Source organism: Peromyscus maniculatus, chromosome 12 (genome assembly GCF_049852395.1).
Source record: "Peromyscus maniculatus bairdii isolate BWxNUB_F1_BW_parent chromosome 12, HU_Pman_BW_mat_3.1, whole genome shotgun sequence".
NCBI classification, from domain to species: Eukaryota; Metazoa; Chordata; class Mammalia; order Rodentia; family Cricetidae; genus Peromyscus; species Peromyscus maniculatus.
The window spans coordinates 18,000,222-18,025,393 of NC_134863.1; the positions used below are offsets into that span (position 1 = coordinate 18,000,222).

The 25,172-nt window shown below is 39.5% G+C and overlaps 1 protein-coding gene across 5 annotated transcripts in view; it reads left to right on the plus strand.

Annotated features, from left to right (window-relative positions):
- Nucleotides 1–25,172, plus strand: part of Il1rap (interleukin 1 receptor accessory protein) — a 142,784-nt gene that overhangs the window by 30,965 nt on the left and 86,647 nt on the right. For all 5 annotated transcript variants that reach the window (XR_006062483.2, XR_013043699.1, XM_016003646.3 and 2 more), the window contains exon 2: nucleotides 13,452–13,516. Coding sequence is in view for 3 of the 5 variants with exons in the window: in XM_016003646.3 (XP_015859132.1) it covers nucleotides 13,453–13,516 (64 nt within the window). In the remaining 2 variants the exon portion in view is untranslated. The remainder of the gene's footprint in view (nucleotides 1–13,451; nucleotides 13,517–25,172) is intronic.

The following is a 25,172-nucleotide window of genomic DNA, read 5'->3' on the forward strand; positions in this document are numbered from 1 at the left end:
GTAGAATATGGCATGTTTTGGGTTATAGTTTTGTTTAGAATGCCTTTGTTTATACATGACTGTATTTTCAGTGTGCTACCTGCTTTCAGAGTCCAGTTGAATTCCATCTCCAAGGAAGCTTCCACCACTTCGTCTCTGGGTTAAAATACCTTTCTATCATCCAACAAACAAGTCCCAGTCTCCCTAGCCTATTAAAATGCAGGTAATGCCTTCCTTACAGCATGCAAGAGTGTTTCCTGCACTGATTATGTGCTTACTAATAGCATAGGAAAATGTAGTTAAATGTCACTTAAGGACTGATAGCAAATACTCTTTTGGACACTGTATTTATTTATATATAATATATATGTTAACTGGTATAATTCCATCAATAAACACATAAAGTAGGAACTTTAATCTCCCAGTTTTGTGGTTGATTATAACCAATTACAATCAATTTTAATCAATTATAATCAGTCATATTTAAGGTGGAGATTCTCTCTGCTAGGATGTTAGCTCCTGGGTGCCTGAGATCTGATAAGATCTCTGTACGATCTCTGCTGCCCTTAGCATTTAACATAGGAACCCCACATTGTAGGTACTCAGTCATGCCAGTAGTCAGTTTTGCACTGGAAAATAGGCCCCAACCCCGGCAGTATTATGCTATAGATACAAAATGCTCATCTTGTACATGTTCAGTGCAATTTGCTTCTCAAAGTTGTTTAAAACCTCACATTTAACAATGCTTGGATACCTCTCTGTGAGGGAGGCCAGTGATTTTTTTTTTTGTAAGTAGCTGTATGGTGAAGGTAAGGCACAACTTTTAAAATTTGTGTCACTCGAGTCTTTAGTGGTTAATAGCTCATTAGCTGACAACACCGTAAAATTCCAGCTGATTTTCACTATGATATAAGGAGATTGCATGGCGTTACTTCATATGCGGTAAGCTCACCAGATATCCAGTGCATAAGAAATGAAATGTTATGAGGAAGCCCCTCCTCCTCCCTTCCTTTTAGTGTGATCTGGTGGACTGAGGTCACAGCCCAGACTCTGGGACTGGTGGGTGTACATTGCCATCTGTCAGGATGGTCCTGGTGTCCAAAACCTAGTGAAAGAAGCCATAGAATTTTCTCACTGGGGACACAGACCTCCTCAGTGTTGGTTCAGAAGCAGAGTTTCTTTAACGCTTTAGACACAGAGACAGGGTACCCTCTTTAAACCTTGCTATTCTCACCCTCTTTAAAATTGCCTTCTGCAAGTTTGCATCGAGACAAGGAATATTACTTTTGCATTTCAGGGCCAGGACTGGGGATACGGATGGGGAGGATGCTGAGCAGACTGTTTTCTCCAGTGGCCTGACAATATGAGCATAGAAGGCGCCTTGCTTCCCAGTTGGCACCATGTCAGCCTGGAATATGCTAAGTCCTCCCTGAAGGTTCCGACTTAACTCTTGACTTTAACTCTTCCTAATAAAGCTCATCCTAGAAGCTGAGACACAGACAATAAATTCATCGCCAAGGTCACAGAGTAATAACTGTCAGAATTGGGATCCAGTATTGTTCCACGTTTTCTCTTGTAATTGAGGATGCAGTATCCCTTGGTGTTACTGGATTTGACAGAACAAGGGAGGCCTGTCTAGGGCCCCCAGGCAATGGACTAGAGGGCAGGTGAGGGTTTAGCTTGATAAATTGTCTCTAGCAAACTAGTCATTGTTTTGATAGGGAAACACTATGGGGAAGTCCTATATGAAAGGATGATGCACATTGACTTCCCACCTCCATTCAAGTATAGTTGCTATGGAAACACTATAGGGAAGTACCATGTGAAAGGATGATGCACATTGACTTCCAAGGTCCATTCAAGTATGGTTGCTATGGACAGGTTTATTCCATAGACAGATGATCTTTTTCTTTTCTTTTCTTTTTTTTGAGACAGGGTTTTTCTGTGTAGTTTCAGTACCTGTCCTGGATCTCGCTCTGTAGACCAGGCTGGCCTCAAACTCACAGAGATCTGCTTTGCTCTGCCTCCTGAGTGCTGGGATTAAAGGCATGCGCCACCACAGCCCAGCTTAGACAGACGATCTTGAGGATTCTCAAGGATCATAGGATTCTCTAGAAGACTAACAACTCAGGATGAACCTGTGGATAGGTGTACAAAATAGAATATTGATGTCTCGCCATTTATGAGGCTATTTCATGAAGATTAACACAATCCTATAGTAGTCTTAAAAGTAAAAATTGCTATCCTGTGTTATTGATAAGGATACCAGGGTTTGCAGTACTTGCATAACATATCCAAGGCCACACAAAAGTGACCAATGAGAAATTAAAGCAGAAGTTGATTGTCCTGAAAAATATTCCTCTACTGTTTAGGAGATATCACACACACACACACACACACACACACACACACACACACACACACACACACACACTTTCATTGTGTAACAGCTTTGGGCTGTGTTCTGCGGACACAAATTTGGATTCCCACTTTGAAAGATGAAAACCTGAACAAATTGGACCAGGGTGAAACTATCATGAAGCACTCTGGGAAGTCCAAACACCTACTCAGAGCTTTGAGAAAGAGGACAGTTTATTTCTAGAAAAGGAACAGAGAAAGGTCGAAGAGGCGTGAAGAGGCACGCACAAAACTGAGGACGATTGGATTCATTTCATTTCAGCATCAAGTGGGAAGGCAGCTGTGTCTTCAGGACCCAGCATCGATCTATAAATTATGGCTTGGCATCTTCCTTCCTTCCACAGTTTGAAGTTTTATTGTCTGTGTCTGTATTTCCACTGAGACCCAGATAGGCATTTTACATATGAAAGAGTTCATGGTCAAATAAGACTGGGTAATATTTTATTAAACAAAGCTAACTATGATATTTACTTAACAGATTGTGTTAAGATATTAAAATGCCATTAGGAGTCATGAACCTTCATGAGAGCTGTGGTACAGTACTCTCCAAACCTACTTTTTAAAAAAAGTTTTGCTTGACAGTCTTTCAAGGTATTCACTAAAAGGCATGTCATAGATTTCAACATGACTTTGGTGGCATTTGTAATGAAGTTGGATGTAGATATAACCGGCTTATTAAATAAGAAACACAGAGCAAATGCAGAGATGAAAGCCCAAGAGGTCAGAGCTAAGAGCTAAAAACCTTACCCTTCACTGCTGCTCCTGTCCTCTTCAGCAAGAGAGCCACTTCCTGTCTGTTTTTCTTTGTTTTTTTTTTTTTGTGATATATATTTTTTATTTTACAATACCATTCAGTTCTACATATCAGCCATGGGTTCCCCTATTCTCCCCCCTCCCACGCCCTCCCCTTACCCCCAGCCCACCCTCTATTCCCACCTCCTCCAGGACAAGTCTGTCTTTTGTCTTTTTTATAGACTTTCTATTCTGCCTTCTCATTGGTTGTAAACCCAACCACATGACCTCCTCGTTACTGCTTGTCTGTACAGACCTCCAGGTCTTCTATGGTTGGTATTGAGATTAAAAGCATGTGTTTTCATGCTGGCTGTATCCTTGAACACACAGAGATCTGCCTAGCTCTGCGTTCCAAGAGCTGGGATTAAAGGTGTGCACCACCACCGCCCAGCTTCTGCTATGGCTTTCTATTAGCTCTGACCCCCAGGAAACTTTATTTATTAACATACAAATAAAATCACATTTCAGTACAAATAAAATATCACCATAGTTGGACATTTGCTTTCTTGTTATTTAACTTATATTTCCCCCTTCTTTCCATTTCTTTCTGTATGTCTCTGTTCCCAAGCTGCAAGGTTCCTCATTACAGCAGCAGTATACTTCTTATTTCTTACTGATGTGGCAAAATGCCTGACAATCGTAATTCAAGGAAGGGAAGATTCATTTTGGCTCACAGTTTCAGGACATGGTCTGTCTGCATGAAGGAAGCCTGAGGCAGTTGGTAACATTGAATCTGTAATCAGGAAAGCCAAGGAAAATGAAATGTAGATGCTCCCCATGCTATCTTCTTGTTCAGTTCTGTTCAGGACCCTGGCTTATGGGCCAGTGGGATAGCACTGCTTACATTTAGGGTAGGTCTTCTCATGTACATCCAATCTCAAAACCCTGTTGCAAACATGCCAAGAGTTTTGTCACCTGGATGAATCTAGACCTTGTCAAGTTGATAAGCAATGTTAACCATCACTGTGTTTATGTCTGCAAAGTTTTTGAAATAGGCACTCAATAAATTGCTCTTTGACTTGAAGAGAGCACGGTGCTGTAGACTGAAAAGGTAGACTGTGCAATCTTTTCAGCACATATCGATGAAAATGTGGCCACCTTTTGCTGCTTCGGCCTCTTGCAATGGTTTGTAGAGGTGCCTCTCTTTGGAGAGTTCCACAGGCAGGACCGTGTTCTATACACCATTCCTTTGAATTAGAGAGGTTATTGGTAGTCATGTCTTGACATGAAATTTAAGTAGCAGAAACCTCAGATGGCTGAGAAGCTTTCTACACTGGGAAAAATAATTAATTTCCTAACCAGGAAGTGATTGGCTGTTAGTCCTAAGGTGACATGACTGCTCAGTGTCAGTGGTGGGGATAATTCCACCTAATTCCCTGCCTGAACTTCAGGTGGCATCATAGCACCCATGTGAGTTGATTTCTCCCCTCTATGTGCTCATGATTAGAAATGCTTGATGCAGATTTCCATCCTTGAGCTTCTGTTTGTGGTAGAATTACACCTTTCATAAGGACATCTATTCTCCCTTGTTCTTCATAAATATTTGCTGAGTGCATTAGAAGAAATACTAGACCATAGACTCCTTTCAAAGATAAGTAAAACGAACTTATTTTATAATAAAAGATGTTTGTAGTGTTTGGTGTTTAAACGTTTGTAACTAGAAAGGTCTCCCCCACCCCTGCGCCATGTTTTATCAACACATTTTTCCCAAGTTCAAATTTCATTGTAGAGAATACCATCACAGCCTTGGGTTTTCTGCATGTTGGAATGTTCAGTCTGAACCTTGACCATCTTCTTTGAAATATTTTAGAAACACTACACTAAACTTGGGCCCGGTACACCCAAGAACAAGAAATAGAACATTTCACCAGTGGTTGATTGAGTGAGGCCCTGGAAACTTGAGTTCTTCTTTGCAAACAATATTCAAGGTAGCATATGTTATAGACCTAGGTAGATGACTCCATGATTCCAAGTATTGCCCATGTTATCTCATGCTTGCCAGTATTTGCTGACAACTACATATCTGCTTGGACAATGCTAAGTTCTCCACAAGAACACTCAAAGATTTCCCTCAACAAATGATGAGGTAAAATGTCAGTGTTTATCATCTGCCAACCTAAGTGTCCCTAATATGAATTTTGAGTCATTGGAGTGTCTACATACTGGAGAGAAAGCACATAAAGCACTCCCACCTTTACTTTTTGCTTGAAAGTGTCCATGAACTTCTAGCACTCCAGTCTGAAATTGGTTCTGGAGAAAGAGCAGATTCCCATTCTTCTGAAGTGGACACCTTTTATCAGGTGTTTGCACCTCACCTCTCTTCTCAGGGTGTCCAGGGTCATGCAGTCAAACCTGCAAGTCCAGGTCCAGCATTCTGTTAAGCTCCTCTTTCACCTCCACTCACTGCAAACCTGCTTCTACTCTGTGTGACAGAGATGAGCCCTCATGGTGATATGTCCTCCCTCACCTCTCGGAACACGTTGTTATTCAAAACATGAAAGCCCAACATGAAGGCCTTCTGCTCACATTCTATTCCAAGCTTCAGAAGATGGCAGGTGGTGCATTATATCCGTCCTCTCAAAGTTCCTAGTGTTTTGAAACTGTGGGGAAAGCGATGTCCTAGAGTGTGCTAATATTTTCTGGTGAGAACTTTGACCCTGATGTTTCATCAGGAAAGGTTAGCAGCACTGGCTTTGGTGAGCTTCAAGTTGAGGACAGTTCATTGATCTCTCTTTACTGCTGAACTTTTCTGGAACATTCAGTGCTTAATGACAGCACTGTCATTTTGCAAGTGAATGTTGAAAATAGAAACCAATATATTTAGGTTAAAACAGCTTTTATTAAAACCTCACAACTAATTTATCACTTTTCAAAAGAAGAATCATGTAACTTGAAATATATTTAATAGGTATATAATAAAATTGACCTGTTTTGAAGCACAGTTTTGTGGATATGATGGTTACCATTAATTGCCAACTTTAAACGTGGGGACAGGACTCTGGCTATGCCTATAAAGGATTGCCATGGTTAAGGTTAGCCTCTGAGAATGTCTATAAGGGGTTGTATTTTTTCAAATGTATTATGTTTGTTATTTGTGTGTGTATATATGAATGTGTGGGTTTATGTATCACGATGTGTGTGTGTGGATGTCAGAGGGCAACTTTGTGGAGTCAGTTCTCCCTTTCCACACTTGTGTTTGTGCTGGAGCTTGAACTCAAGTGGCCAGGCTCCTATCATCAAGTGGCAGCTGCCTTTAGCCACTGAGATATCTTAGTGGCCCAGGAGATGATACTTATTAAGTTAATCAGTGTGGGAAGACTCATCTTAAATGTGGATGGGGCCATTTTCTTGGCAGGGAATTCTGGACGATGTAAAATGGACAAGACAAACTGAGCATGCGTTCACATTTTCTGGTCATGACTGCAGATGTAATATGACTAGCTTCTTGAAGTACCCAGTGCCTTGACTTCCGCTGCAGTGATGGACTATAAACTCAAACTCTGAGCCCCAATGGACTCGTTTTTCCTTGCATGGCTCACTGTCAGGGCATTTTATCCCAGCGATGGGAATGAAACCAAGACAATGGATTTCAGCTTGTATCCTGGGCCCTAGAACCATTGTCACAGCCAGGATGTTCAAGTGATCCACGCCACTAAACAGCTCCTTTACAGATACACTGTTCTACCACCCCAACCCTCAATATCTGGTCCCAGTCACACCAGTTCTATGCTTTTGAGAATCTCATGGAAATGGAATCATGCCGTGTGTAGCCCATTCGGAATGGCTTCTTTCATCTAACAGAATTCCTTTGAAGTTCACCCAAGTTCCCTAACATACACTAACTAATGCTCATTGTTTAGGATTGCTGAACAGTATTCTTTTTTCTGTATGCTCCAAAGCTTGTCAATCAGTTCATATATTGAGTGACATTTGAGTTGTTTGCCATTTTAAGCAATTTATAGTGAACTACAAATTTTCATGTAAAGGGTATGTGTGTGTGTGTGTGTGTGTGTGTGTGTGTGTGTGTGTGTGCATATTTTTTTTTTATTTCTAAAAGAGGAAAGATCTGAGAGTGAGAATGATGTGTGGAGTCATATAGCAGGATTGTTCTTTAACTTTATAAGAGTCTTCCATACTGTTTTATAGTCTGAACTCCACCAGCAGGGCACTTTGAGCTACTTCCTATATTGTTCAGCCCTAGATATTTTCAGTTTTATTTTTATTTATATATTAGCTATTTTGACGAGTTGTAGTAGTAGTTTTAATTTATTGTGATTTTAATCTACATTCCTCTAAAGGTCAATGATCCTGAACATCCTTTGTTGTGTTTATTTGCCTACAGCATATTGTTTTTGGTAAAGTTTTTTTTTTTATTCAAAGCCTTAATATTTCATGGCTAGGTTGTTTACTGTGTGATGCCTCCAACTTTATCATTATTTTAAAATTTTGTTTCCTATTATAGGGCCCTGCTCCTTTCTTCCATGTAAATCATCTATCTATATATAAAGCTATCTTTCTGACATTTTGGTTGGAATTAACTAAACATTTCCATTAGAATGGGCAAAACCAATGTCTTCTCAATGAAAGATTGTAAGAGTGTGAGGTTGAGGAGGCCAGACTGAAGCAGTATCTTATGAACGTGACAGGACTGCTGTACTCAAGAACTTACAGTCGCTTTGGATGTCTGCACATGATCAAGCTTACCAAAGGTCTAGCAAAGAGGAGCAAGGAATTCATGAGCCCCTGCCCCTGAGAAGCTATGGACAGTTAATGGGTTCTGGGGAGGAGTCAGTTTTCCTTAATCCTTGATCATAGTAATTGACCATGATCCAGGCTCTAGTGGATGGTCCCACACCCAGAAGCATATGGGTGGCAGAAATTAGAGTAGATGCTTTATTAAAACAGCAAAAGTTAATTAAAAAAAGATAAAGGACATGAAGTTTGGCGATAGATCATCTGGGAAGAGTTGGGAGAAAACTTGGTATTGAATATGATCAAAATAGGTTCTTAAAGCATTAATAACACAGAAAGTAAAACTCTGGACACAAATAGATAAACAAAGCGACAACTACAAGACACCAATGTGCTACACAGTTTCTGTGAGCCAGAAAGACAGACAGCAATGTACTTGTTTCTGTTTTTCACTCTTATAAGATTGGCATCTAGGTGTGATCAAGGCTATGTTCCGCTCAAAGCTCTAGAGATGAATACATTTTGATATCCTCAGTGTTTGAAGGACTAATCAGGCTGCATTTCATTTTAGCTGAATGCTGTAAGTTTGTGTCTTTCAAGATACTGGTCCATTCCATCTATGTTATGGAATTTGTATACCCAAGTTTATAGCATTAGCTTATATGTTTAATGTCTCAAGAGTCAGTAGACATATCTCTTCTTTCATTCCTGTTTTATGTATGTTCTTTCTCTTCTTGCTTTACCTGGCTAGAGATACATCAGTTTCTTCCCTCTTTTCAGAAGACCCATTTTACTTTTTTCCCTACTTTTACTTATTTAAAATTCTTTGATCTCTACTTGTTATGATTTTTTGTTTGTTTTGTGTTTTGTTTTCTTAGTTTATTTGTCTCTTGGTAGGTAGTATCTTAATGTAGACTATTAAACTGCTCACTTTATACTATTTTTTTCTAGCACATTGTCATGAATACAATAAATTGTTTTCTAAGCACATAGTTGGTATAATATTTCAAACTCATTTTTTTTTTTTTTGATTTTTCGAGACAGGGTTTCTCTGTGTAGTTTTGCGCCTTTCCTGGGACTCACTTGGTAGCCCAGGCTGGCCTCGAACTCACAGAGATCCGCCTGCCTCTGCCTCCCGAGTGCTGGGATTAAAGGCGTGCACCACCACCGCCCGGCTCAAACTCATTTTTAATCTCCCTTGGAGATTTTCTTTTTACCCATGAATTATTTAGAACTATATTCCTCACATTTGAAGACTTTCCCCCTTTGATTCCCTGATTTTATGTTTGATTGGACCCTATGGTTGAAGACTGTTTTCTCATTTCCTTTAAAGATTCTATGATTTGACTGCTCATACATGATTTGACTTATCTGGGTGAATGTCCTCTATGTATTTAAATAGATTACTCAGTTGTTGGTATTTTAGAGTCCTTAGAAGGCTGTTCTTTATTGCACTCATGTGCTATAGCTTTGTTCCTAAGAAGGACAGGGCAGAGCACACTTCTTTCATAGTACCTATAATTAGTGCCTTTCATGCTAGCTTGTTCGAAAGTTTGCTTAGTAGTAAATATTGGCTCATGAAATTGTCTCACAGAGATCCTCTTCTGGGTCAAAAAAAAATCTGTGAGGCAATACAAGATGGATGAAAACCAATCTTCATTCCTTAATAAACATCATTATCCCTTTTTTATAAAATGAGATGTAAGTTTGCTTGTCATCTCTTAGTTGTGTGTTAATGGAAAACCTAAAGAATGGAAAGGGGAAACATGGATGAACTTATGAACATAGCTTAGGACTGAGGGAAGTGGTTTTGTAGAAGTATTCACCTTGCATGGGTTTGGCCATCTAAGATTTGTGCTTTGGTGGTAATGGCCAAGTTTTCCATGGTTAAATCACTACAAAGAACAGAAATGAAGCAAGTAAAATCAGGTTAATAGCCACAGGAGGCTTATCCAGTTTACAGAAAGACCTTATAGGAGACACAGTAAGATTCCTGGGTAGGAAAACTGATGAAGGCTAGGCTGAAGGTCTGAGTCTGGCCATCCTGGTGAACTTTAAAGAGTGACCATTCTGTGAGCATACAGTTATAGATAGAGTCAGCAAACAAAAAAAACATTACTCTGTGGCTTGGGGAAATGTCATTGTGCAAAGGGAAAACTAAGCAAATTTGTGAAAAACAGCATTAAGGCAACAACAAATCCGGGATGCTGGTCCAGGGAGAGAATCTGTGATGGCTAACTCAAAGCCTAGGAGATCCAGAAGCTTATTAGGCCCCGAGAATATGGCCAATGAAAGGTTTCTCATACAGAAGTGGGTATAAAAGTGGTGAGCAGAAAGTACATCCTCGATACCATTTTTAAGCCTATGTAGAATTAAACAAGCATTTGAAAGTGCTTGCTAAGTGATACATGCATCCAAGTTGGTCTATTAAGAAACAATGTCATTGAATAGCAGAGAAGTACTGACACAAAAGGGGTGGGGACTATGATAGGAAATGAAATGAGTAAAAGGAAAGGCTGTCCAGAAATATATGTAGGTCTTTATTATCGAAGCAAGAGCAGGATCCACGAGACACCACCACAGTTAGGGAAAGCTAACTATAATTCAAACACTGTGAGCTCTCACATTAGTAGGCAGTCCCCCTGTCTTCTGCCAGTTTCTCCAACTCTGCTTCAATGCCCCCTTACTCTAAGAAACAACAACTGAAAGTGTATTCCTTTTTTTCCCAATAACAAAATTCCAAGGCTGAATGTGAGTCAGTATTAAACGAACTATCACCTTTTAAAAGGGTTCAGGCCAGTCAGCCATCTCCCATAACCTTGGTACCTTTAGCTTGTCAAAACATGCTGCACAATCCAATTTCTGTTTTGTAGGCTTGATGTTTTATTCATCACAGGGCAAGGTTGACCCTGGATTTGTGTTTGAACAAAGGTTATCATTGGATTAGCTCTCTGTTGGTGACCTGACTCTGCTCCATCCTGCATAATCCAGTAACTCTTGGGAATATCAATTAAGGTCCTCAATCACACTAATTAGAATGTCTTCTACGTGTTGCTCTAGAAATATTAGCAACTTATAAACAGGAAATTGGTAAAATCCAAAGTGTGTGTGTGTGTGTGTGTGTGTGTGTGTGTGTAAAGCAATGAGGAAGGCCAGAATACTTGAACAGCGCTGAGCAGTGGGGCTGAAACTGCTGCACTCTGAATCTGCAGTGCAGTATCTTATTGCTGTTGCTGACAAGGATTGATGCAGAATTATTAATTACTTTTATTAATGACTTGAGTGAGGACATAGGTGGCATGCTGAGCAAGTGTGTCAATGACAAAAAAAAATCTAGCAGGAGAGCAATTACTGTGATGACAAATTCAGGATCCAAAATGACTCCAAGACAGCCTTTAGTGGCCATTCTTCCATTTTGTGTCTAGCCGAGTGACTTTCCTAAGGCCTAAGCTGATTACTTCCATATCACTGTATCACTCCTCTACTCAGAAAACATCAGTTATCTTGTTTGCTCTATAAGTTAAATCACATGTCTTTAGCATGCCATTCACAGAGTTGGCATTTTCCATCTCCAGCCCTTTCAGATTTCCAATCAAATCATCTCTAGTTCTTTTCCTAGTACCCTGTACTTGAGCCAAACAGAATCATTATTAGACTATTTTATATCTATGTTTCATATTTTCTTTATTTGTGAATATTCTTCTCCAAGAGTCCCATTTGCCCATATTTTCATTTTGCCTTGATTCCTAATAACCAACCAGTCCTTGCTCAGTGTGAAAGCACCTTCTGTTTAGTCTTCACAGAGTCTTGGGCTGGAGCAATCTTTTCTTTGCTCATTTTCAATGGTATTGATTGGTCGCTTTCTTTTATCATTTTTTTGCTTTGTACTGCCATTCATTTTTTGGGTACATATTTTAAGTTCTCATAAGACTCAGCTTACTACTATACCCTCTGTCTGATAAGTCATATTTCTAGTCTGGGTCTGCATGTGTATATTTTATACACAGTTGACGGCACTGAGGTGGTCTTCATGGGTTTATGGACTGGAGAAAAGTACTCTTATAAAAGACTCTGCATTATGCTTACTAGGATACACTGCAGTTAGATTATTGTAACTTATTAATAAAAATTTTGTAATACTTTTGGGAGGAAGATGGTACTGTGGCTAAAGCTCTGTGTACTGAATGTTATGGAAGCCTGCTGTGCCACCAGGCTAGCTCTCCAGCCCTCAAAGTGTTTTATTGAATGAGTAAGTGATAGATGGATACAACTAAATTTCCTAAGATAATGATGTGAGAATTGGAAAGCAGTTGTTCGGAAAGAAAAGGACAATTGATAGTTGAGATAAAATGTTTTTTTTGTAATACCTCTTGTGAGAAACTCATCTGTGATATTTTATAGAGATAGGCTGAAGAAGGAACTAGAAATTTTGGTTGTCTGTTGTTATGAAAAATGATAGGGGTAGTAATTTACATTTTGTGTTAGGATGTACAATGCAGCCTAAGTTGTTTGGATTATACCAATTTATACCCTTTATTTCCATGTAGTACTCTTAAAAGTGGCCCATTTTGATGCTTTGGCCATTTTAGGGATGTGGCTCCCTGTGCTTGATGAGAGTTTAAAAATAAAATAAAAAATATCTCATCTCTGCTGCTTTCTAGAAGTATGATGTAGACAACTTACCAGATGTCTCCAAACACGTTTGTATGGATGCTTTCATCAATCAGAAGGCAGAAGTCATGAGCCTGGAATTTCTGAGTCATCCCATAGTTCTGTATTTATAACCCTGTAGACATTTTCCCATTGGCCAGGCAGGACCAGAGGACTAGGAAAAGATGTACTTTACAGAGTCGTTAAATCTCCGGCATTAAAGACCACACATCGAAATATAGGAGCATGGTCTTGCTAGTTGGCAGTTCCTGCTGGTTGTCATTAGAAAGCTAAAGACCACAAAGATTACTGCCTTGCCATTTGTCTTTTCAGTGGATAAGCAAGAGCAGTGAGGGCAGGAGGTTTCCATATTTCCTGATGATATAAATTCTGTGTGGTTGACTGCAGACTATGTCTGAATCCAGGGTCTCTAGACTTTCCATTCATCACTAAGATGGAAACGTACCTGGATCATAACATATTTCCTGCTGAGACTAGACAAGGGAACTTAAAGAAGGGTAAGAGGGTCAAATTCATCTGCCAGAAGTGTGACTCCAGGTCAAAAAATCCAGATGAACATTTTTTTTTAATGTAGTAGTTATAGTTCAGTGATTAGCAGAGAGTTCTGGAGCTTCACAGCTGGAATTTAATGATGGCTGGACTACTTTCTAGCCAAGGGATCTCAGTTATGCTATTTAAACTTGTTTGAGTTTATCTATACGCATTTTGAGGATTCAAAGGCAAATGACAATATGAAACAATGCCTATCAATTTTGTTGTTTGTTCTGACAATAAAACTTGTTAATATTGTAAAACCTTTGGGACAGTTCTTAACCTAGAGTTAGCATGCATTGCCAGTGATTTTAATAAACTCTCCAGGGAAGAACTACCCTCCCTTATCTTTTTATTTATGTTGACAGGATGGGACTACTGTGGTGTTTGATGAGTCTGTACTTCTATGGGATCCTTCAGAGTCATGCCTCAGGTGAGTATGTGGTGTTTAGTAAATAACTGAAATTAAGATAACATACAGGACCATGTGTTCACTCTTTCTGATAGTGAACTTAAAAGAACACAATGTTGGTTTTGTTCCATGGTCTTCTGCAGTTGTGTACAATCAAGTATCTGAAAGAACCATAGAATTTGGGGATGAGGGAGACTAGAACACTTAGGAAGAGGGTTGATCTGTATAAACACAGGGGAATCTTAACTTTATACCCCAAGGATATTTCTCCTTCTTATTACCTTAAATCCTATGGAGGTAATGTCAGGGATATAGCACGACCTATTTCCCAAACTCAAACGAGCACTGGAGAAGACTCATTTGCCAGCAGTCCCCTGGGATGCTGAGAACAAGACAAAGACAATGATCCCGATCAAGCTGCATCCATATAGGCAACAAATTTGGATTTGTTGGTAGGCTCTGTCTTTGGATATGCTTTGTAAGAGGACCCTACCAAGATCTTTATTGAGTTTGATTCACAGTCACCATGGTCCTGGATCCCATGTAGAATAGGCTGGGTATTCAAATGCCCATCTTTTGATGTCTCCTTTCATTTCTAAATTACTTCTCACCGTCACCCAGGTTTGCTCTACCTAGTGAACCTATAATTGCAGACTTTTATTTTTTGATTCATCAAATTTTTATAAAACTTCTTTCACATCGGGCTGAAATTAGTCTCTATCATTTCCATATACTTCTTTAATTTAGCCTCATGAATGAAAAAGAAAATACCTAAAGCACAGGTTCTTTGGTTTTTTTATACAGGGACTCTAGGGTTCCTGATTTTAATAAAGATCCCATGTATAATTCCTGTGAACACCATGGGCTATGCTTTGACTATCATTGCTTTAATGGCTATTCTCTGTGAGAACTCTTTGGAAGTGTTAAATCAGCATTATGTAACCGTGACCCCAGTGTTCTGCAATGTGTACCTTCAACTCTTCTTCACTTGGCATGGATTTCAGGCCTCCTACCATCCTGATCATCGTTGCTGGGTGCATTTCAGTTTTTCTATGCCACTTAGAGCATTGTATTAGAAACCAAAAATAACTCTAAAGACGGGGTGTAACTAGGACAGAGTACAGCTGAAAGAACAGATAATATCTAAACTTGTGGGCCCTTTGGGACTTCACAGAGGAAAGGCTGTATTTTAACCAGGCCTAGTATTCAACTGGGATGTGCTAGCATACAGCTGGGCCACCCTAATATACCAGCATCTATTGGGTACTTGTCTCATTTGATCGGAAGGGAATTGGTGTACAGATTCTTAAATATGATGATGAAAATCTCAGACTATAATTTATTTTCACTTGACTTAGTGCTGATTGAATGTTATCTTCTCACAGAGGCTTTCCTTGACCATTTCTAATTAAAATAGCCCTGCCAATCACTCCCCTCCACCCCATTAGCATTGCTTTAACATCTCCCATCATCTGCTAATATTCTATCAATGCTCTTCATTGTACCTCTTTTCTGTTATTTGCCATTGAACCCCTCCTTCTTATCCTCTCTTCCCATCTTTTTCCTTCCTTCCAACCTTCTTCCCTCTCCTCATTCCCTGTCTAATTCTTCTTTCCCGTTGTCATTACCCCCTCTCTGATTTTAAGGTACTTGAAGGCATAGATTTGATCATTTTGTTTGGTTTTCCCAAACACTTGGAATGATGATTAATACATAGAGACACAGTAGGTGCTCAGTACACACATGATAAATAGATGAATAAATATCTGTTCAGAAGCCCTCTTTCTCAAACTGGAGAGTTTCCTGTTGGCACTCTTTAAATCCACACTAATAATTCCCATTAGAGTGTCAAGTGCCACACCTGGAAGCTGAACTGAGAGATGACCACGCTACTGTGGCTGAGAGATCAAAGCCTCCAGAAGTTTGGGAGGTCTGCTGCCTGCCCAATAGTCCTGGCAGCACTGCCTTTCTGAATGACCTTTACTGTATTCACCCAAAGATCCCCTTCCCCCAAATGTTGTTGATAAGTGCACTTTCTCCCCAGGAACTGTGACTCATAATTCTGTCAGGGGAAGCTGCCTTCTTGAATAAGATGAGTTCTCATACCAGCCCCATTGAGTCACCATGGGAGAGGAAACATGTTGTAATCCCCTCGGCCCATCTGGCACACACTCATGCCGTCCTTATGAAGAGGTGTATTGTGTCTGTGTCTGTGCCGCACTTCCTCATTGGAGGAAGGGGAACAAAAAGGAAGCGTTGTTGACAAAAATGAAAGGGGTGACTGGCTCTGGGGATAAAAGGGATCATGGCGATCTTGGGGGATCAGTCTACCTCTTTACATGAAGGCATCACCTTTGACAGGGATGGGGATGTTGGCAAACTTGTTGGTCTCCCATGATGCTCTCTGTGCTCCAGTTTCTCCTGATATTGGAAGTGCACACTAACATAAGCAACAAAGCAGAAAATATCCTGAGCACTCTAGAAGACTCTATATTCCTAGGACACAAGTCAGGGATTTGGTGCTCTGGACCCAAAGTTTACTGTCCTACAATGAGGTTCCTGTGCAGTGGACTGGATTTCAAGGCACAAAATTCTGACTTCAAGATGTGGTCTTCTGATAGGTGAACTCTGCTTTCCTCATACCTTCAAAAAATGAGAAGGAAACATTTTCATCCGAATAATAATAATAATAATGATAATGATAAAACAAATATACTTGCTATTAATGGATTAAAGCTTGGATAATTACGCTAGTGACAACATAATTAAATGTGGTCATTTTAGAATGACCTTAAAAGCGATTTCCAGTTTGCATGTTCATTGTTACTTGGCTCTCATATCCAGATCATGGCTGTTGTAGCTCCAGCTTTCCCAACAGAAACTTAAGTCCCATGTGGCTAAGTGAATTAAGTCTGCACAGCTAGTGTTCAGCATAGCTGCACTCTCTGCTCATTCTTCAGTTCCTAAGACTCCTGTTAGTTTTATTAAAAACGGTTTGCTATTAGCTTGGGCTCTACTAGAATATAAATGATGTAGAGAGAAGGCTGTGATGGGAAGAGTAATGGGACGCCATTGCGAGGGAGTCACTCACTCACTACTGAGGAACTGCCTGCTCAGGTGTCTGTGTTGTCTACTTATGTCTTTATCTTTCCCTCTGGACCATGTTCTTCCGAAGGAAAATCACTGCAATTGTCATTTCAAATCTCAGCATTCCCCTTTTTGCTTGTTAGCGTTCTCAGCATTCCCACTATTAGCGGAAAGGAGTTCCTGCTTACAGGAATTCAAAAGGAAAATGTCAGTTTGTCTCATCACTCTTCTTTGCTTTGTTTCCCATTGGCTACAAGATAGAAAGCATAACTGCTAAAGCTACCTCAGAGTAGGATAAGTATTGGGTTGGACCCTCTGACTCCAAGTTTGGAGAGAAAGTGAAAATAGTGTTCAGGATGGTGAACTTGAACATTTTGCCAGATCAAAATAATTTTCTGTGTAGATCCTATAAAAAAAATAGGCAGTGCATTATTGTCCCCAAATGGGTCGGCACACACAAGATGTCTGGATGTGCTTCTTGTTTCAAAGTCAATACAGATAACTGTGACTCACATAAAGGGCTAGATTCATACCCATGCCCTTGAAAGAGGGTATACAGCCTTGGAATGGAGGAAATGAAGGACCCAGAAGTTGGCTGAAGTGTAGCAAGTAGTTCACGATGATGCTCCTGGAGATCTACCAGTCCCCACCTCTGAGCACCAGGTTCCCAGGGGGTGTGGCTGTGCCTGGCTTTTCCTGGAGAGATTTGAACTCAGGTTTTCTTGCTTTCTAGCAAGTGCTCTAATGGCCCCCATCCCCAAACCACATTCCCTTTATTAAGCTTTGTTGAAATTTACGGTCTGTTGATTTGTACAGTATGAATTACTCAATATGAAATAAATAGGTGGAAACTCTGTGGTTTCCTAGTGGTTGAGACAAGGAATTGGTTCAAGTTCTGAGAGTTTCGTTCTGTGAACTGTTTGACGCTGTTAAGAACTTGCATCAACACTTCTTGTCACTGCACTCTTTTTTACCTTTAAAACAAAGAAACCCAGGCTGGAGCAATCACTCAGTAGTTAAAATTACTGACTTCTCTTCCAGAGGTTCCTAGCACACACATGGCAGTGCACAACAATCTCTAACTCCAGTGGCAGGGACTCTTTTCCTCCTCTTCTGGTCTCTGCAGGCACCATGAATGCATGTTACTCACAGACACAGATGCAGTCAAAATACCCATACTTACTATTAAAATAAAAAATAAAACTTGAAGCAAACAAATGAACAAACTACAACCTGTTGATGTAACCAACCGTCTTATTAAATAAGAAACACAGAAACAATGTAAAAGAGAAAGCCGAGAGGTCAGAGCTCAGAGCTAAAATCTCACCCTTCTGCCTGCGGTGTCCCAGCTTCCCGAAAGAGGGCTACTTCCTGTCTGTACGTCTTTTTTATAGTATTATTGTTCTGCCTTCTCATTGGTTGTAAACCCAAATACGTGACTGCCTCGTCACTGTCTGAATGTACAGCCCCCTAGGTCTTAAAGGCATATGTCTCCAATGCTGGCTGTATCCCTGAACACACAGAGATCTATGGGATTAAAGGCATGTGCCACCATCGCCACACTCTGTCTATGGCTCTAATAGCTCTGACCCCTGGGCAACTTTATTTATTAACATACAATCAGAATCACATTTCAGTACAATTAGAATACCACCACAACAACCAAAGCCAATCAACTAACCAAAGCAGTAGTAGATCCCAACCAAATTACTACTCTCTCCCTGCCACTTTTTCTCTCCCCCACCCTACCCCCTGTGTGTGTGTGTGTGTGTGTGTGTGTGTGTGTGTGTGTGTGTGTGTAGTTACATATCCATCACAGGACAGGTATATAAAGGTCAAAGGACAACTCTCTGAATCAGTTGTCTCCCAGGATCTAAGGATCAAACTCAGAATGATAGGTCCACACACCACAGTCTCTGCCTGCTGAGCCATGTCCTCTACACACTTTCTTATTTTAGTTAAAGAATGCTATATATCATGGGCATACATAAGATATATATTTAATTAATCAGCCATTAACAACAATTATAACAATGACTTCTTGTTTGGCCATTTTTATATGATTGAGTCCAATATGAAAATGGGGTGATCTTTCTTTCAAGGAACAAATACAGTATATTTTCAAAGATCAATAAATAAATAAATAAAAGTATGTAAGCACTAAATATGGTACCAGAAGAACACAGAGAAACTCTAAAACCTTATAGGATGCACTGAGCAAGACTTTAAAAGATTTTTCTTTATTGTCTTGTAGTTTCATATGTATTAATGGTATATTATGATTATATTCACCTTCTTTTACTCTCTGGTATCCCCTTTCCTTTCCCCTATTTTTTTTCACCTAGTCTTCTAGCTAAACTATTAGAGAAAATGATGTGCCCTCTTCCAGTAGCTATTGACAGCCATTGGCACATCAGGAAAAGATGAGGTCTGTGACTGTCCTCTATCCATAACAGAAAATTGAACGACCCTATTATGTATGGGTATCCATAGCTGTGTGAATTCATGGTTGTAATGGGGAAGACTTCTGAGCTGGGAATACTATAGTGCAAAGCACCCAAGAAGCTAATATGAAGCCATGCTGATGAGGCTAGAGAATCAGCCCAGTGAGTACAGTACTTACCTAGCAATTGTAAAGTGCTGAATTGCATCCCCTATGCCACATAAACTGATCATGGTGGATCACCCCTGTAATCCTACCACTTGGAGGTAGGGGTAAAGAGATCTGAAATTCAAGGTCATCCTTGACTATGCAGCAACTTTGAGATTGGAGACTAGCCTGGGCTACATGAGACTGTTTCAAATGAAAAACAAACATCCTGAACTGAACAAAAATATTGGGAACTGGATTGTGTGCTTTTAAAAAGTTTTGTTTTAGTGTATGTTGTAGGCAGAAGTTCCTGTCCAGACTGCCTGCTCTCAAATAACTGGCAGCTGCTTCTCAAATCACTGACTTGGAGACAATATGAATTATAAATGTTCAACCAATAGCTCAGGCTTGTTACTAACTAGCTCTTACAACTTAATCCATGTGTATTAATCTACGTGATGCCCTGAGGCTTGTGGCTTTTACCTCTATCCCATTTTGTGTGTCCAATTCGTTCTCTGTCTAGCTGGCAACTCCTCTGACTCTACCCTTCCCCATCTCATCCTTCTCAGTTTGGCTCTCCTGCCTAACTTTATCTTGTTCAGCTATTGGCTAGTCAGCTTTTTTTATTAAACCAATCATAGTGACATACATTCACACAGGGTACAAAAGGATTATTCCACGGCAGTCTTTGGGATATGACAGGATCACTGTATGCACAGACATGGCAGCTGTGGCTGCCTGAACAAGATCAAGCCAGTCAACTTTCTAACATGGAGAGAAAAGGGCTTCATGAATCCTGCACCTCTAACTGAGGAGCTATGTTCAGTCGATGCATCTGGGAGAGTCAGTTCTTCAAGACTCCTTGTAGAGCAACCACGAGACAGTGGATGGCTCCTCCACACCTATAAGTATATGGGCAACAAAATTGGAGCCAATGAGTTGTTAAAAAACAAAGATAGCATGAAGTCAGGGTTTGGTAGGGAGATAGGATGGTTATGAGAGAAGCTATGCAGAGGAGTTGGAGGTAAATGTAATAAAAATATACTGTCCAAAATTCTCAGATAATTATGCTTTAAAATTCTGTTTTCTTTCTGTAGAGACGTATAATATTTTTACATTGAAAATTATTATTTTGATAAACTTATTTTTAAAAAGCTGCAAATAAATAACAAAACCATCAGGCACCAAAAAAAAAATTAACTAGACATACAATATTCTTAAATTTCTGTAGTGATTCTTCCAGCTTTTTGCAAGAATCCAATTTGTTGCCAGACTCAATGGCCTCATTTTATCTGAATATGCATTTTTGAAACACTCCACATTCAGATGTACTTGTGACATTCAGTCCTGTCTCTGTTGCCCACGGCTGCTCATACTGAACACTTCGCTTCTATGCAATTTTGTTCAAACATTTGGAGAATGTATGAAGAATACCATTCCATTTTATTCTTAGTCCTAAAGGTCATCTGGAGTTACAGAGTTTCACCCCATCTTTAAAGCCTGCTTCTGAGAGCAGATCTCACCACTCCTTTATAGCCAGGCTGCGTTTGTGTTTTGAAACACTCGGCTACTTATTTTCAGTTACTTTTACTTCCTATGGGTGAGTATTACGTCGGCTTAGAAGAGAATTGTGTGCCACAATTTATTGGTTTGGTGCTCACTCTGCAAATAAAGAGCTTCTGTGTCCCAGTGATAATTTTGTGTTTGGAAAAATGACCTGATTCTTCCCTCCTATGGCCATGTTGGTTAGAAGAAACTACAGTTTCTGGAGGATGTTCACGAGTGCCTGTGGTTGTAGATGGGAAGAATGAGTTCATAGGAAGGATTGTGCCCTTGGCATCGCCATGGCTTCCATCTCCTCTCCTCTTTCTGCAGCCTAGCTTTTCCCCCATGGCAATCCATTTGGAAGCTCCCAGGCTTTGCTTTAGTGGCAACTCACTGGCAGGCCTGCTTCTGCCGATGTTCATTCTACGTTTCAACATTTTTTCTTTTCAGTTTAGTTGATTAAATTCTTCAGAGAATAAAATAGATTCACACCCAAAGTAGCAACACGATTCTTGCACTTTGTTTTTGGGAGACATAGAAAATAGTTACATTAAAAAAAAAAAGAACCACAACCAACACCTCCAAGTATCTGCTGTACAGACCCCTAAGAGCAGATGTTAGAATTGCCTTGCTTTGCCTCCCTGCTTGAGAGGCAGTAGGGAGATTGTACACACATAAGAGGACACAGGAAACCCAAGTGCCCATTAGCCACGTGTAACTTTCCTATATCCATATTACTATTTATTAATTTGTTATAGTTGTGCTTTGATTCCGATGTGCACACAAGTTAACTTATAGCCAACAAAACCTTACAGTGTTTTCAAGCAACATAGATATACAGATTATTATTCCCAAGTGGCTCACATCTATGATTGACTATTACTCTAGGTAGTTTCATTTATCCTTCTTTACTTGGAGAAGCAATTTTTAATTGTTCACCACAGACTTGCTTATATGGCTCAGACACATCAACACATTAGTTTTAAATGCATGTATGTTTTTCTCTGGATTCTCTGGGATTTCAGGCTGTTCAAATGCTGATTAATGAACTGAGTTTTGCTTTTTGTTCAAAGAGAAAACATTAATTTTGCCCTTCTAATTTTTAATTTTCTTTGGACTCTTGATTTATTTGGTCTCTTAGAGAAAATTGAATTTCTCTGATGCAGGATATTTTGACATCCATGGTTTGATTTTAAGTGGCTCTCCAGAATTTTTCACTGTTCACTCAAGATAAAGGAAGATAAAGGAGAAGAGAGGGAGGAGAATGAAGAAGAAAGAGGAGAAAAAGAAAGATTGAAAGTGAGAGAGATGAAAACACAGATTAAAAAATAGAGATAAAAGGATGCTCTTTTACTAACATAACTGTAGTTTGATATAAATCTACCATCATGCTTTTTCAGATTTTAGGAACCATTTTAACTATATGCAAATATTCAAATTTACCCAAAGCTTTTCATTGAATGGTTTCCTTTTGAAACAGATTTTTTTTTTCTTTTAAACATTCTTATTTCTTCTTGCGTTAAAATGATGGGAGGCTGTTTATCTGGTAGATGCTACAGAAGTTCCCTGACATTGTGTACCCCTCCCCCCAACCAAATTGTGAGAGCTGTCCTCATCTCCAGTGAAAAGGCTTTGTCAGTCAGGAACACTTTGCCTCTGAAGGAAATAAACAGCAGAGATTGACAGTCCCTAGAGCATTGCATGGCCTTGGCACTCATAATGGAAGAGATGACAGCAGAAGACAGCATAGGACCCTGGATCATCTTTTGCATGTTCATGTTTTAGAAGCAAAAGCAAACTGCTACTGTTTATAGTTAGTGCTGGCCAATCTTTGCTAGAGGTAATGTATTGATGAAGGTTGAGTATGAACTCAGTTTCTACACAGAATGTAGCTTTGTCTGGAGAATAGTTGAAAACTTGGAAATGGCAATGGAATAATTAGTAAATGGAATCCCTCCCTCTCATTACATATAATGTCAGAGATGTTAAGGGGCTTTCAGGAAAAAAGAGAAGACAAAGCTGTTGTTCTTACTTGCTTCATTAAAGCAAAGGCTTCATTATCCTGCCTTTATAAGTTTAAATACCATGTTATTAAAAAAGTTCATCTCATCCCAAATGAAGTGATAACTGATGATGGCAGCAAGAACCATAAGACGATATATGATATTGAAATGTTTAATCATGGTAGGAAAGGGGGATTGTGTTAAGATAAACATGACTTTATATCGCTTCCAATGATCTGTGAATATGTAACAACACTATGGTATGTGTGTGCTTTTGTGTGTGTGTGTGTGTGTGTGTGTGTGTGTGTGTGTGTATTATTCAAAGAAAGGAAGATACAGGAAATAACATTAATTGAACTACAGTGTATACAATGTTATATACATCAGTACTGTTGGACTAGAGGGATATTTCCTTCTGCCTTTACCCATACTGCAGGTTCAGTAAAGTGAAATAATTGTTCCAAGTTCACTACAGCTAGTGAGGAATAAAACAATATTTCTGTTTAACTTGCATAGTATTTAAATGTACCATGCTAGCACTGAATTCTTTGAATTAATATATTTTATTTTTAAAATATGCCAACCAAAGGTACCTGTCAATAATTGAAGACCTAGAAAACGCATTTGAAAGGTAATTCCCTACCAATGAACAAAGAAGAGAACATAGATGTGTATTTATAATGCAAATTCTCTTAGAAATTGTTTGCTTAGCACTTCTTAAGACATACACAGCATATTTCTGTTTTTTGTTTGTTGTTATTGTTCAGATTGGAATTAATGTTTTCAAGTGTGTGAATATTTCCTAAAGGATGGAAGTTCTGAGCAAGAACACGTTTGCAGTTGAATACATGAATAATGTCTCAGTATGAAGCCGATGGTTTTGTGTTTAGGTGGGACTGGGGCTGTTAGCTTCAGGATGCTACACGGGTGCTTGGAATTAGTCATTTGGTCTCCTTCAGGGCCACCTCAAAGAACCTAACCACAGTGCATGACTTTTCCTCTTTATCCAACTACTGTAGGCTCTGTTCCTCCTTCAAGATGTTAGGAACTTCATAAGTGATGTTTAACATGCAGCCCAGAAACATTTTTTTTTTGGTTCCCAGTAAGTGTATAGTTCTAGAAAATTCTTTTCATTCTAAAAATGCCAGTTTCTCTCTGCAGACTTTGGCAGTGATTGGGTGTGAATTTTGAAATTTCATTGTGGTTTCACTCCAAGTTCTAGGTTATTTCTGATGGAACTGGAATAGTTTATGCTTCTCAGAAACTGTCATTTTTTTATGTGTGGCAACAAAACAGCTAGAATAACTGTGACCTGGACTTGGCAGGTGCACAAAAAAATTGGGCTGGAGAGATTATCATCCATCTATTCACAGGTAGGCTGCTTTACTTACAGAAAAACTTCACAAAGTGAAACCCCAGTATCAGGTCAAACATAAACCTTCTGTAGTCCGAAGAACTCAGTAGACCATCTATTCATTTTTAAAGCATGCAATACCTTTCCCCCCCCACATAAGTATCCTTTTTATTTTGTTTATTATATTGTCTTATTATTAATAGAAATAGACCAAATATCTGTGCATCCCAGTCTGTGAACCCTCCCCTTTGGTATTCCTTCCTCCCCACTTCTAGGGAGACTAGAACTTCATGATGAAACACACATTCCTGTACACTAGGTGTTTTTAGGGCACCTCTTACATGCAAAGCTTTGGATAATGGAAGTGGGAAAACAAACGAGGCATTTTGCATTGATCCGCTGATTCATTTATTCACCCATCCACTCATTTATACTGTGTGATTATGAGGTCAAAATTCTGCTTATTTGTGCTGGTTAATAGAGCAGGAATTTTCTCTGGTGTCAGGGTGTTTACAGTTTGGGGGATAGGTTGAGACTGAAGGAATGAAGTAAACAAAGAATTTATAAAATCTCACAGTGGTCATTCACAGAGCATCATCTAGTTGGAACGTCAGCTGTAGTCATGCTTTCCTTGTCTGGTAGCCAGGAAAGAGGGATTAATTTAGGACGATATCATTCTTCTATTAAGAGTTGAAGGATGATAAAGATCTGCTGTGTTCAATACACAAGGAATAGGAGTAGGCCAGCGAGTGTCAAGGGATGCCTTGAGGCAAAGGCTCATTCTGCTGATGTTACTGGAGCTTCAGCGATTGGAGGGAGTAAAAGATGTGGGCTGAAAAGGACATATTCAGGGTTCAGGGAATATGGTAGATGTTCTGACAGTTTCCATTAATGTAGTGAGAATATACTGAAGGATTTGAGCAGGGGTCTGGTATCATCCATCTAAGTTATTAAATATTTGTGCCAATATTATATAGAAAATGGACTCTGGGACACTTGGGTATTCTTCAACATGGTGGACAAGATCTTTTGCCTGGAGCCATCCCTGGCAGGGAGCAGGTCCTTGCAGAGGATGTAAGGAGTTGGCAGGGGAGGAGG